General features: G+C 38.5%; 1 protein-coding gene across 3 annotated transcripts in view; it reads left to right on the top strand.

Moving 5' to 3' along the window:
- PRKDC (protein kinase, DNA-activated, catalytic subunit) overlaps positions 1-15,096 on the top strand; it is a gene marked incomplete at its 5' end in the record, with an annotated part of 81,230 nt that overhangs the window by 51,487 nt on the left and 14,647 nt on the right. For 2 of the 3 annotated variants that reach the window (XR_013773515.1, XM_079299377.1), the window contains 12 exons: positions 575-706; positions 1,860-2,039; positions 5,343-5,551; positions 5,995-6,133; positions 6,566-6,754; positions 7,271-7,495; positions 8,103-8,211; positions 8,906-9,017; positions 10,577-10,766; positions 11,856-12,030; positions 12,113-12,303; positions 14,753-14,933. Coding sequence is in view for 2 of the 3 variants with exons in the window: in XM_079299377.1 (XP_079155503.1) it covers positions 575-706; positions 1,860-2,039; positions 5,343-5,551; positions 5,995-6,133; positions 6,566-6,754; positions 7,271-7,495; positions 8,103-8,211; positions 8,906-9,017; positions 10,577-10,766; positions 11,856-12,030; positions 12,113-12,303; positions 14,753-14,933 (2,032 nt within the window). The remainder of the gene's footprint in view (positions 1-574; positions 707-1,859; positions 2,040-5,342; positions 5,552-5,994; positions 6,134-6,565; positions 6,755-7,270; positions 7,496-8,102; positions 8,212-8,905; positions 9,018-10,576; positions 10,767-11,855; positions 12,031-12,112; positions 12,304-14,752; positions 14,934-15,096) is intronic. The other variant, XM_079299378.1, reaches the window with a different exon arrangement.

Raw genomic sequence — 15,096 nt, 5'->3', positions numbered from 1 at the left:
CATTTGTTGACTGTTTATCAAGCCCAGGAACTAACTTACTTTGTGGGTTTCCTAGTTGTGTTATGTTCTTACAATAAATCTAAGTGTTTTTAAGCTCTGTAGCAGTTTTTCAGAGGTTCCTGTTACTAAAAATAACACACATTATTGTCAAAAAATGTTAGCATTTAGTCCTAAGAACAAAGGAACCCAGGACTGAGAGCTACCAGTTTGAGACACTCCTATAATACTCTGCAGATGCAGACAACTGTGTAAACAGAACTTATGTCTGGAAGAACCACACAAACACCTATTTTAGCCCATTTATTTTTACTTGCAGGCTGAAGTTACTATTTCCTCCCAGCCTGCAAGGGAGAACCTGTAAATGTGTTCTGTATGGCAGTCCAAAATGCACCCAACAAAATCCTCTGTCTTTTAAACAGTTCCAGTGGTGCTGTTTCCTCCACTTCTCTGGGAGGCTTGTTCCAAAGCCTGACCATGCCTTCAGTGAAAGCTTTTTCCTAGTATCTAATTTAACCTCTCCTGGCACAGCTTGACCATTTTCTAACTATTTTTTAACATGATTAATGCATTTCAGGAGATGAAATCTGAGCTGAAGATGAAGTATGATGCCCAGGTTACTTTGTACAGAAGTTACCGTGTGGGAGACCTTCCTGACATCCAGATTGAATACTGCAGTCTCATTGCCCCTCTGCAGGGCCTTGCCCAGGTCTGTCTGCTTCTCACATGTCACTTGTGAAGTTTTCTGGTCCTGTAGGCAAAGTGTCATGTAGCTGGGCAACCACTTTGATTTGTAGTTTTGCAGTCAACCACTGTGATACACATTTAAAGACTGTTTTGAGGGAATGTTTCTCCTGCCCCTGTCCTGCTGCACTGTTCAGAGGAGAGGCTTTGTTTCTTGCCTCTCCTGAGCAGCTGAGGACTGGATATATCAGCTGTTGTCCATTTCCTGCAGGTTCCTCTGCTTGAGAAACAGATGGTGGTCTCTGCAGACATTATTGCAAAGGGCATCTCACTGTTCAGTAACAAAACTGCCATTTCTCTTCTATTATATGTCTGTAATAGACTTGTAAAAATACAAATTAATTTAGTGTGACTAAGACTGGACTCAAACTGCTCAGTAAAGCTGATCTAATATTCCTTTTCCTACATGAGAGTGGTAGAAGCTATAGGCTGAACTGAACAGTAGTCTGAATCCCCTTCTACAGTCTTTGGGAAGTCACAGTCTTCCTGATTACCTTTGTATTTCATTGCTTTTGATAGTCCCTTATCTCTCTGTAAAGGGTGGAAGTAGCACACTCACAAGTTCTCTGAATAGCCTTAGATAAAGAGTTAGACCAAATTCCAGACCCATGATAGACCAAGATGCATAAGATTATGTTAAACACAGAAATGTGTTTCTGGATTGAAAAAATGCCTTTAAGTCTCAGATGGAATTGTTTGTCTCTCTGTTAGCTGACTCAGTTTTTAGGACCAGGTCTCCTCACACATTGATGTCTTCTTTTTTTCTGAAACTCACTTCATGGACTGTGGTGTCCCCAACATGATATTGGGTGTCTGGTTCCTGTAATGGGAGTTGTGAGTATGTGAAAATTGCAAATTCCACCCTCTCAGTTAACACTCTAGCCTGAAAACCTGTATTGCCTTGGAGTTTCTTTAAATAGAAGAGTTGAAATGGGATTTGAATGGGTAGTGCAGTAATTCCCAGCACAGGTGAGATGTATGTCAGACTAAATAGTCCACTCTCAAGGAGGGTTAAGGGATTAGGTTCAGGGTGGGTCATATCTTTTGATCTTATTTAGTAGTCTATTGTGTCACAGCAGAATTCACTGACCTTGCCAATTTTTTGTGGTAATTTACAGAAAGATCCAACATTTGCCAAGCAACTTTTCAGCAGTTTGTTTAGTGGAATCTTTCATGAGGTAAAAAAATCTAAAAACCCTTCTGAGAAAAGCACCATTGTCCAGAAGCTGCTGAACGACTTCAATAATTTCCTCAGTATGAGCCTGTCATACTTCCCACCTTTCATTGCGTGCATCCAGGTAAATCCTGATATATGGCATGAAAGTAACTGGTTATAATGTCTGTCTGAATGTGTGATAAACCCAGTGGTAGTGAAGGTCAGATACAGTCACTGAAGCTTAGACAGACATGGAAGGGGAATTGTTGCCCAAATGGGTGTTTCAAGCAACACTTAAGGTGAACAAGGTAGTTCATACCTCTGAACTGATTTTTGAAGGTTTCTATGGTTTCTGATCTCTAGAGTTTGAGTCACCTTTTAATGTTTTAATTGCATCAGTAACAAGAAGAGGTTTGATTACAAATGAAAGCTATTTCAATTGAAGTGGGAATTGAGAACAATTGAAAGGGTTATGTGGGTGTCCTGCTTATCTTCCTGTTTCTGGGAAGTGCTTACTGAGGAATTCTTTGATGTCTTGAGGGTATCAGTAGCTGTCAGACCGTTTGTTGTTAGCCTCTCTTGTTTATTTTTTTCAAATTAGTCCCCTGAAGTAGTCGACTGGGGATTTTCAGTAATGAAGGGAGGGCTCACCAGAGGATGAGTGGGTGCATCACAGTTGTTTCACTGGAAAGGAAACATGAGCCTTTCTGTTATGAAAATATATTGACCTGGATTAGATTGTGAATTTGTTTTTAACACAGTTTTCAGGGAGATGAAAAAACCTTGTCCCAGCACCTGTTACAGACCCATTGTCACTGTATTTAATGATTCTTATCTATTGTATTGATTTTGTGTTGGACTCCTAGCTCTCAAAAAGATTTTTTTTCCAGTGGTAGCTAATGGTTTCTTTTTTGTCATGTAAATTTAAGTAATCTGTGGCAGTAGGTGTCATTCCAAATACAGGAGAACCATCTAGTTTGAAAAGAGAGAAACTTTGCTTCTTAGTGTTTGTAATTACACATCTGAAAAAATGTAATTTCTTGTTTACTTTTTTCTGTGCAGCTGCATAAAAGGTCAAATACTATGGGGATTTTTCTGGGCTGTCTTAGTATTTCTTGAGCCAGCGTCTCACAATAGCAATCTGTTAATATTCCCACTTGACAGAGAATTGCATTTGTTGGTTCTCTGTCTTGATGACATTATTTGTGTTGGAATTATGCTGTCTAGACCCTGCTAGTAACACTGTTGCATTAGGCTACTTTTTTTTTCTGAATAGATATAAAATGAAGAGTCAAGAAGCTGGTAAGTTCAATTTCATAAAAAATGCGGACTTTGTAAGAGCAATAAGAGCGTCTCCTTGCCATCCTCATCAGTAACAAAAGTACAATATCCTGAAGTCCAAACAGCCTGCAAGCAGTGAGAGGAAGTTTTTTCCCAGTAGGGAATTGAATTCACATTGATCAAGCTGTGAGCAAGAGTACAGCAGTGTCAGGGCTTTCATGTGACTCTCAAAGACTGTCCTAGTGGCTTGGCCATTTGGAAGTACAGCTTTTCTTTCCTGTATACCAACAGTGTAATAAATACTGGCTGGTTTCAGAATGTATTCCTATTTTACTGCTGTTTCCTTCTGGTTGTTTGACTTTTTAATCTTCTACAGGTTCGCATCCCATCAGAGTAACTTGGTGGGTTAAAAGAGTTGTTTTTTACCACATATCATGTTAAAATTGACTATGAAGCTCTGGTATTCACTTTCAGGGCAGATTAAGAACCAGCTGGAATGCCAAAAGAGGTTAACTCCATGACAAAAGTTTGCATAGCCTCCAAAGAGATTCTTGGCCTCTGAAGAACATGTAATTGTCTTAGAAGTGTTTTAGCTGCCAGGCCAGCTTGGATGCCATTCTCCCTATCTTTGAACACACAGTGCAAGTAAGCAGTACTTGTTGCATATGGAGCAGGGAACATCCCCTCTGCTTTGAGAAGATAAGTGATCAAATAGTCACCAAAATGCACTAAATAGAAAGATACCTCCTTTGATGTGAGATGACATTTGTAAATTTTAAATTTGGGAGGATATTCATTCTTGGGGCATACCATTACATTTGCACAGTTCTTAACATTTTTTCCTGTGTTATGAGGGAGGGCTTTTGGTCTTGCCTTAGCAAAATTTTTCTTAGGGTTTTAGACTTTGTCACAGTTGTCACTGTGTTCCTGATGTAACCCTTAAAAGTTGGTAGTCAGTGAATATGTCTGGGGTATGTGTGCAGCTAGTTTAAATTGCCTTAATAGTAGTTGAAATATTTATGCCAACCTCTCATTGGGATCTGCCTGATTTGTAACTCAGGAAGCTACAAGAGACTGTGTTTTTTTTTCCCTCTTTCTTTATTGTGCACAAATTTATTAGTATGAGAGTCCCAACTCTACAAATTGTGTCTTGAGTTTGCTTATGCCAGGTGTCTCGTCTGTAGTTTTTGTGGTGACTGTCATTTATCAGAGAAATGTAACTTGGATTTTCTTGGTCTCCTGTTCAATTTTCAAACAGTGATTTATTTTTTACACAGTATTCTTGAACATGCTGTGTTACAATAATCTGATTTTAATTTTTGTTCTAAAATGTGCTGCTGTTTCTTGTAATGAAAGCTATACTGTGTCTCTTCCATCTTGTGAATTTTTTTCTCCTGTTTATTTGAGATAATATTGTGACTTTTCTCAGTGGAAAAGAAAACAAAGGAAAAACATAACACTGGATTTAATAAACATGCTGCTTTCTTTATTTATTTACCTGTGTCTAGAAAAATTATTTAAGTATTTTTAAAAAAAAAGAAAACTTCAGCTATACAATAATGTTTATCCCTGAAAAAGAGATTCTGTTGTTGGACTAAATAATTAAATTATTTAATATAATTTTAATTATTATTTAAGTTATAATATATTGTTAAATATGATAAAATGGGAAATATTATCATGTATTTAAGCTGAGCAGGAGTAGATGAGTACAGTACTAGAGGACTCTTAACAGGAAGCTGTGATATGCTAAAACTGGCTGAGTGTGTGGATAGAAAACCTCCAGCTCAGAGAAGACTTCATAGTAAATAGTGCCTTTGGCTTATGGCAGGAATGCACCACTGAATGGGCTAAGTGGAGCACAGCTGCTGCACAGCAGGCAAAATCCTGCCAACAAACAGAAGGAAAAGTTCAAGCTGTCAATGTGTCCATCCACCTCTCCCCCACTTTCCTTGTGATTCTGTCCAGAGAGTTGTTCTATGTCCTGGAGCCAAAGTATATGGGGTTACTCTGTCCATAGAGCAACAGCACAGAAGAAGAAGATTCCAGTTTTCCCTGAGTTGGGAACCTCTGGAGGCCGAATGGCTGATTTCCAAAGCTTGCACTATAAGAGTGATCTGTATAGTTTTACACCAATAGACTCACCTGTTGTTTTGTTTCACAGGAAATGAGTTACCAGCACAGAGAGCTACTGGAACTGGACTCAGCTAATGTGAGCACGAGCTGCCTTGCAAGTCTGCAGCAGCCAGTGGGCATCCTCCTGCTGGAGCGTGCCCTGATGGCTCTGTCCCCTGCAGAGGAGCCCCCCTCCAAAAGGATGCGCCGGAGGATGGAGCTGCCCCCAGATGTCATCAGATGGATTGAGCTTGCTAAGTAAATTCTTGTTTGAGGCTATTTACTCTCAGCCAGACTTGCCTTGTGAAGAATCCTGTTTTTATGGCTTGTGGGATTTCTTTTTGAGTCTTTTCTGTCTTTTAGAATTAGATATGCTTTTAATTTCTTCTCAGTTAATACTGTCAGTGAGAGCAGCTAGACTTTAAAACTGCACTCCTATGGTGCTGACTTCATAAGAAGTCAGACTGCTAAAAAACATCTTGTTCATTCCACTCAGGAGTTTCCATAGTTCAGCTATTGCAAGATGAAGTTTATGTAGTTAAGTATGTATTTCTGATCTTACATAAGAAATACTTTCTAAAAATTTACTATTTTAAGCTGATAGTATTAGTACTTATTGAATTTTTATTTGGATAGCGTCTGTTTGCATTGATATACATCTGCTGAGCTATTTAGAAAATTTCTCTTTTCAATTCTACTAGGCTCTACAGATCCCTTGGGGATTATGATGCCCTTCGTGGCATTTTCAGTGGTAAAATTGGGACTAAGGAAATTACACAGAAAGCTTTGTTGGCAGAAGCAAGAAATGATTATGCTGAAGCAGCTCAATATTATGATAAGGTAAAACGACAAGAAGATTTTTTTGTTTCATAAATCTCTCATGACTTAAAACTAATCAAATTAGAAAAAAGTGCAATTATATAGGCAGACAAATAAAAATACATGGGTACACTACAACCCTGAGAGAGCAAATTGCATGTGTTCATGGCATGAGTTGCAGTGGGTAAAATTGAAGACAGATCTCTAACCTTCTTTTGAAATGTTCACTCTTCCAAAATATGGATTTACTGAGGACAGCTACCTGAAATTAATTTATGTATAAACACTGCCAAGTTTGATTTTTCTGCATTTAATGCTGCTGTCATACTCTGGGTGAATGGATAGATACTTTTATGAAACAATGAATTACAGTTAAGTTGCTGATGACTTATAATTGAAACAGGTTCTTGGCTGGAATCTGGCACTATTCTCTCCTCCAAATTCATTCCCTAGGCACTCTCCCAAGAAGACTGGCAAGATGGAGAGCCAACAGAAGCAGAGAAGGACTTCTGGGAACTTGCATCTCTGGAATGCTATGACCACCTCACAATGTGGAAGTCTCTGGAGTACTGTGCTACTGTTAATATTGATAGTGGAAAACCTCCAGACCTAAGCAAAACATGGAATGATCCATTTTTTCAGGTTTTTAGAAATTATTTCATTGATACTGTACCATTTTTATCCGTGCAGGGATATCCTACAGTACTGAGGTTATTGAAAGTCCATTTCAGTGTTTGGGTTACTTATTATGAAAATTAGTGGAGAATCCAGTATATTAAAAAATTTAAACAATTACTTCTATTCTTTTTGATGTGTTATTTTTACCTCAAGTCTATGGTAGATCCCATAGGAACAGCTTTATCACCTCCTTCTTCCTTTTACAAGTCTTTTTTTGTTGCTTTTCTCATGTATATTTGTTTCCTGTTTTAAGAGCTACCAAACTGTGGAGTTTGAAACTGGTAGAATTTACTACCAACTTCTTGAGCTATAGGAAGAGGCTGTTGTGATTTGTTAACAAATAGGAATTTGTCTAAAGGGAAAACAGCTTTTAAAAATTTTGAAATATTTTTGTATTCACTTGATTTGCCACTGATAACAAAAGATTTGATCATCCATTATTCCATTCCTAGAAATGAATACCATGTTCTCATTTTATAGGAGACATATCTGCCCTATATAATACGCAGTAAGTTGAAATTACTGCTCAGTGGGGAGAATGACCAGACTTTGCTAACCTTTATTGATGAGGCAATGAAGACAGAACAGAAGAAAGCCATTATAGAAATGCACTACAGCCAAGAACTTAGTCTCCTGTATATCCTGCAAGATGATTTTGACAGAGCCAAATATTACATTAGCAATGGCATGCAGATCTTCATGCAGGTAGTAATGTCTTCTGTCTCTGGTATGTTTTTTTTGTGTGAACTGGAACAATGAAACTGCTGTTGCTATTACTGCTGCTAGATTATACTCTCAAGAGAAACACTCAAATGCAATGAAATTTAGTTGCCTTCCATGTCATGTGACAAAACTTATAAATTCACTGATTGAAGTGATGAAAGGTGAGTGAGCCAGTGGAGTGCATCCTCCTGTTTTAGTTTGTTTTGTTTTGCCAATTTAACCTTTGGTACATTTTTCAGAGTAATAGTTTGTGCAGACAATACAAATTTTATTTTGTTCATCTTTTAAGGGGTCTCTTGTCCCCATAACAAGCTTGCAGAGTGTTGTGTTGACAAGTTATACTTTCCATCCATTACCTGGTTTTGATTAAACTGTAGGACTTTGCTAAAATCTAGGATAGGAATTGCAGCTAGAATATACCTCTATGCTTGTCTAAAGCAGAGCTGCTCTTGATTATCAGCTATTAAATTGCTTGTAAGAGGTTGGGTTCTAAAGCATAACATACAGCAGCATCAGATCAATAATTTTTAGAGCACTGAACAGAACTATGCTTTAAATTCTGTCTTTGATTCTCTCCCTTTCTTTTCAGAGCTACTCCAGTATTGATTCCTTGTTATATCAAAGTCGAATGACCAAACTGCAGTCTGTACAAGCTTTGACAGAAATACAGGATTTCATCACTTTTATGACCAAGAGAAGTAAAGATTTTTTTTTTCCTCAGCAATTTTCCTTTTGTGTTCAATAATTGTGGTTTCCTGAACTTTGAATTTCTGAACTGCTTTTTGAAGAAGCATAAGGCTGGAATTCTTACTGTCTTTTTGACAGTAAGACCTATTACAGTTTTGTAAGATAGGACTGAACATAACTCTGTGTTCTATTGCAATTTTAATTAGCATAACTCTTATGATAAGAGTTAAGCATCTCTTTTGAATGTGTCAAAGTTTTAAACTAACCTCTTTTATTGGACTGACTCTTGGTAGTAAATAGCAGCAGAGAGGAAAAAAATGGATGTGGTATATAAGTTGCACCTACTAACATAGGGCTGAAGGACACATTTATGTGCATAACCCAAACTAGATATTAAACTTGGTTAACAGTTCCACTATATTCCAGCATGTTCATGTATGGAAAGGAAACTACCTGATGGTGATCCCCAGTGGCAATTGACACAGATATCCTTATGGACAATAAAATCATGTTTATTGCTGTGCTTCAACAATAAACAAAAGTAATGTGATGATCCTTAAGTAGCATTTTTAGTGCAAGGCCAGAAATACAAATGGGTTGCTTAATTGCAGTGCTCTGGTTTGAATGTTAGACTATATTTTGTTTAGTCTGTTTTCATGCTGTTTGGCTTTGGGTGCATTTAAAATGTTCTTAATTGATTTCTAGGTAACTTAGCTTCAGAGGCTTCCCTTAAGAGACTTCTCAGAACTTGGACAAGCAGATATCCAGATGCTAAAATGGATCCTATGAACATCTGGGATGATATCATTACAAATCGGTAAAATTGCATTCTTGGGTTAGCTTAAGTTCTGTCTGCCTGTTGAGTTCCAGGAAGTGCTGGAAAACCAATGCTGCTTGTTTTTGTCTGGGAGGGTTTTGATCCAGTGTATGACTTTTTCTTTTCTTTTTCAACTGTGGTAGTAGCTTTCTATATAACAGGGGAGTTTGTATGACCAGCTTGTGGTGAGGAGCAAAAATAGGTTGAGAAATGGCCAGGGAATAAATTGTATTTTGATAGGGAAACATAGATGTTAGTTTAGTCATTGTCTTGCATCTTTCACTATATGCACTGTGTAAGATGGCCCATTGCAGCAGCCTTTAAACATATTCACTTGTAATTGAGTAGACTAGCTGCATTTTGCTCAATGAAACACCACCCAAAAGGCAAATCAGTTATGAATAAAAATACTTGCCTGCTTTGTAGGCAGTTCCAAAATGAAGGAGCATACAAAACAAGCCTAGCCCTGTCACTCTCAGTGCTTTACCTGTTTATGGGAAAGTTAATGATCAGTGCTTTAATTGGAGACTTCTGTTGTGCAGCTGTTGCTAGAATGAACAAAGGCTCTCTGGAGACTCCTATGGATTAGCTCTGAAGAAACTGGGATGCTTTCTGAAATTTGAAAGTTTTCTGTCCTTGCCATAGTGTCTGTTTTCCTCCCAATTCATTCCAGTGAAAATCTACATTAGTCCTCCTTTCCTGTGTGATAGCTTCTTCAGTAGCTCTGCTGATGCATACTGTGCTCTTGATTTATTTTGTTATGTCTTGGTGTCAGGAAAGCATGGCTACAGAGGAGCTTATTGCAGTTCAGTATTAGGCAGAATACATGGCATGGCTTCCTGTTGAAAAAAGTCTCAAATTATTTATGACTTGAAGGGCTGTCAGCATTTTAAGCCCGTCTTGTGCTTTTAGAAAACCTTTGTCTCATCTTAAATTAGTAACAAAGAATGTGCCAAGTGCCACTTCAGAGTGTAGTGCTGTCCTCTGCTTTGAGTAACAGTCTACATAATGAGATGTGCTATTAAATTAGATAGGACCAGTTGTGGAGTAACAGGATTCAGCATTGATTCATGGCCATTCCCTTTCAAAAGGTTTGTGTGGTTGCTGATCTGTTCTGTAGCACGGATTTTGATGTTGGCAAGTGTTGATGTGATAAACATTTGAATAGCAGGTTGACATAAAATACAGCCTGACACTCACACTAAGTGATTGAGACTCCTGTTTGTTTGCACATCTGTGAAGCTGGAATGCAAGTTATGGCTTGGTGGACTTAGGGACTGTAGCTTGCACAAAGGAACTAACAAAAAAATCCCACTCTATTATGGACATTTTCTAATATTAAACTTGGCAGTTCAAGATCCTGAATGCTCTCAGGGTCAGCCTGACCCCTGTTAGGAGTGTCCAGACTCTGAGGCCTGTGTTTAGCCCTGCTGAAGGTGATAGTTGTAGTTTGACATTTTTTATTCGCTTTGTTTGCTGTTAGGGAAATCAACTTTCAAACATTAATTTCTTTGAATATATATGCCAGAGTGATCTATACCCCTGTTGTTGTTGTGCAGGTGTTTCTTTCTTGACAAACTGCAGGAGAAACTTCCCTCTGATCAGGCCAATGACAGTATGGAGGTGGATGGAGAATACAGTGCTGGTGACCAAATGGAAGTGGATCAACAGAGTGAAAGCATTCACTCAATGATTAAAAGCTGCAAATTTAATATGAAAATGAAGATGATAGAAAGTGCCAGGAAACAGGTGAATATACTGTCTGATAACTTCCAATTTGCTGAGAAAAAAAACATAGAAAAAGCTGGAAAAGCCTTTTAGGTGGTCTTTGGTACCTTTTGCCAGGGCAAACCCTGTCTTTTTTTGACCCTGCTGTCCAGGATATTTTGAAAGCTCAAGAAAGTCAGTTCCACAATGAAAGAAAACAAATGTATAAATGTTAATTATGAAGTTGATGATAATTTGTCATTACTGGAAACGTGCCTGAAGTCCCCTTTGATCCACAGATGGTTTTGGACACTCTAAAGTACAGTTAAAGTATCTGAAATGTTTCAGTGTTTAATGGAAGGGATGCTTGCAATCAAGCATTATGCTTCTTATTTATAAATAATCTCTTCTGTACAAGAAAACAAATCGAATTCTGATTGAATTAGTATAATTTGCTTCAATCAGCAATGCTGATTTTTTTTTTCACAGTTTCCATTATTGTTAGTTAACACTAGCAAAGAACTAAAGTTAAGTGACTTAGAAATTTTGGGTTGAATTTGGCTGTGGAAATGACTGAAACAGCCTTTTTGATAATGGTGTTTCAAGCTTGAGACAAAATGAATAGCTAAGTCAAGCTCTCCCATCTTCTGAGATGCTGCAGAAATCTGCAGTCATTAACAAGAGTTTATTTTAAGCAATCTGATAAGCTAATCCATTATTACTTTGTTGACTATACACTCTTGAAGGAGTAAGTGAAAAATAAGATTTCCTTAATGTTACTTGTATTAAACTCCTCATCAATACACAAATATAAATGATTTTCATAGTAATATCTTAAATCAAGTTGTGTTTCCCATATGTATTTGTACTACAGAGCAGTTAAATGCTTCGTGCAGCTGGAATTATTTTCTCAGTTGTTTAAACCTCTGTTCTTCTCATTTGGTGTTCAAACTTCTCCACTAGCACAAATATAGTTCTGAATATGAGACCCAGCAAGCAGTGAACATCTCTTTGCCTTACTCCAACTTTACTTGTGTTACTTAAATCTTCTCATCCCTGATTTGGTAGTTTGGGCAGGTTTTAACTCCTCTTCAGATATATGATCTGAACATTCTCTTAATCTGAATACAGAACAGCTTTGCAGTGGCCAAGAAGCTCCTGAAAGACTTGCGCAGAGAAGCCAAAGTGAGGGAGGAGTGGCTGGTGAGGTGGAATTGCGCCTATTGCCGCTTCACTCACAGCAGCAGCTGCAGCCTGAGCTCTCCTGAGCGCCTGCTCTCAGTGTTCAAAACCATCTCCCTGCTGGGTAACAGCCTTTGCTTCACCTTGTTTGTTTTAAAAGGTGCTTTGTTGTCCGGTTACCAACTTTTGTTTTTGAATTCCAACAGAAGATACCAAATCTGACTATCTCAGCAAGAACATAACAGCCTTCCGAAACCAGAATCTTCTTCTGGGTACCACATATCACATCATGGCCAATGCTCTTAGTCAGGATCCAAGATGTCTTGAGCAAATTGAGAAAGAAAAGGCTGCAAAGATATCACTAATATCAGGAGAAAGCCTTGAGAACCCTAAAAAGGTAAATGAGAGTGGAAGATATTTTAATAGATTCGGTGTCATTATTATTGCAAGTCACTACTTCAGTAAGTACTGATGGCTATGGACAAATACAAAGCATGTACCTGTCTGCTCTTAGCAGTGATTTGTCCAGCAACACCAGATAGAGAAAGAAGGACGGGGAAGGCAAAAAAAAAAAGACTCTGTTTACTGTTTCTTCAAGGTTTTGCTCTCCTGGAGTTCTGCATCACTCTGACCTTTCTAAATGAAAGAATGCTCTTGAATTTCTCTGTAACTGCATTTTGAATGGAGAGGGAAGACTGCATGCACAGTGGCCTAACAAGGCTTGGGATCCTCAAAGAATGCCTTGATTTTAGCTGGGCATTTGTAACCTGCTTCAGGCTGCCAGACTATTCCCTTTGATAAAGAGATTTATAATACAGATACACTTACTATATCTAAGTAATGGAAGAGAGAAGAGGGATTTTTAAGGCAGAGCACATGCAGATTGTTTTTGCCTGTTTTGGGTAGGTGTGCATTTGAAGAATACAGTACCAGACTGTGCTGCAACTAAAATTGTATTTGTTGTCAGTAATCCCAGATGTTGTTGCATTAATTTCTTGTCTTTCAAATGGATTAAGAATTTGGACTACTACTGCTGGCTTATTTCTACTTATTTTTAAAGCCACCATGAAGACCCTTGCATTTAGAATCATGGAATGGTTTGGATTGAAAGGGACCTTAAAGATCATCTAATTCAAATCCCCCACCAGGGCGGGGAGACCTTTCACTAGACCAGGTTGCTCAGAGCTCCTTCCAGCCTGGCCTTGAGCACATCCAGGGATGGGGTATTCACAACTCCTCTGGGCTCTTCCAGTGGCTCACCACCCTCACAGCAAAGAGCTTCTTCCTAATATCCAATCTAAACCTACTGTCTTTCAGTTTGAAGCAATTGCTCCTCGTCCTGTCACTACATGCTCTTGTAAAAAGTCCCTCACCATCTTTCTTGCAGGATCACTTCAGGGAATATGAACCCTATTAGTATAAAACAAAAGAAAAAAATGAGTTTTTAATTTGTGTTTTGTGTTAAAAGTAAAGCAGATCAAGAAGAAATCCTGCGAAAAAAGGTTTTAAATTTTCAGGTGTGTGGAAACTTAAGCAAAAGCTCAAGCTTCATTTATCAGCTCATTCTTAAGAGCATTTCATCCTTTAGATTGCCTAAAGAAAATGTAAAAGTTCTTTTGTGTCAGATGAGTAAGATTGCCATAGCAGGGATTTCTGTAAGAACAAGAAGCTTAGCCATATTTTAGCTTAGTATTAAGCAGCACTCTGACCCTGGTAGTCTCCTTCTACCTACCTATTTAATTTCAGTTACAGCATTTAGTGTGGCCAGAAGGGCCAGGGCAATGATTGTCCTGCTGTGCTTGGAAGTGGTGAGGCTGCACCTCAAATCCTGTGTGCAGTGCTGGGCCACTCACTACAAGAAAAACGTTGAGGGGCTGGAGCATGTCCAGAGAATGGCAGCAGAGCTGGGAAAGGGTCTGGAGCACAAGTCCTATGGGGAGCAGCTGAGGGAACTGGGATTTTTTAGCCTGGGGGAAAGGGGGCTCAGGAAAGACCTCATTGTCTCTACAAATACCTGAGAGGAGGTTGTAGTGAGGTGAGGATTGTTCTCTTTTGTCATGTCCCACGTGAGAGGTTGAGATGAAATGACCTTAAATTGAGTTAGTTATGTTCTGATTGGATATTAGAATTTTTATTTTTTTTTAATGGAAGAGTGGTCAGGCATAGGAGTAAGTTGTCCAAGGCAGTGGTGGAGTCACTGTCTCTGGAAGTGTTCAAAAAGCATCTGGAATCACTTTTGGATATGGTTTAGGGGTAATTGTTGTAGTGCTGGGTTGGCAGTTGGATAGATGGTCTTGAAGGTCTCTTTCAGCCTTCCTGCTTCTGTGATTCTATAAAGAATCCTGTCAAGTCACCCATTGCATGAGCTGCATTACAAATGTATGATGACTATTACTATATTTATAATAGGAAAAAAGGCATCAGATTCAAAAGAGTTTGATGCAAGCTTTTTTTAACACAAATTCCAAGTGTAACTGTTATGCAGATGTTGTAGATATGTCTTAATAGGAGAAATCCCTGAAAGTTTTATTGTATTTTTCTCTTAACTGTTTCCAAAAGCTCCAGTAACATTAACTGTTTTGCAGTGACAAAAATTCCGCTTAAGATATCCAAAGACTAATTTAAGTTTATATAATTGCATTGGAAATTGTGGAAACTTATATTTTGGAAATCACTGCTGGAAATAACATCCCAAATTTTTTTCTTTTTTATCAGCTGCTCAGAACATCTTAAAACCGTTAAAATTTTATCTACTCAAGACTTGTGATGACACTCCAGTTTCAGACAAGATTGTTCAATGCTACTTGCTAATGTGTGTTTTTTTTCCTCTTATGGTTGGATTTCAGGTGCTGGCAGGTCTGAGCAGGAAGGCTTTTCAGTGTTTCAGCTGTGCTGTGAGGAAGTCTGAAGAGGAGGTGCAGTCCCACTCCATGGACCACGTGGATGTGGTGGGAGTTGTGGATGCCTATATGACTTTGATCAGCTTCTGTGACCAGTACCTGCGCAGGGAGGAGGAGGGCTTGCTTGGTTAGTCAGGATTTCTCCTAAGCTTGTGAGGTCTGTTCTTCTGTGGTCCGTGAGCTTTTGCTGTGCCCAGGAGATTTCTGTGAGCAGCACAACTTGAATTTAAATGGAGCAGTTTGACCTCCAGTTCAGCATTATTTGTATGCCTTTTTTCACCTCCACTGTT

This window comes from Erithacus rubecula (genome assembly GCF_903797595.1).
Source record: "Erithacus rubecula genome assembly, chromosome: 3".
In the NCBI taxonomy this organism is placed as follows: domain Eukaryota; kingdom Metazoa; phylum Chordata; class Aves; order Passeriformes; family Muscicapidae; genus Erithacus; species Erithacus rubecula.
Note: the sequence above shows the minus strand (reverse complement) of the source record. Positions and strands in the feature narration are given on the sequence as shown.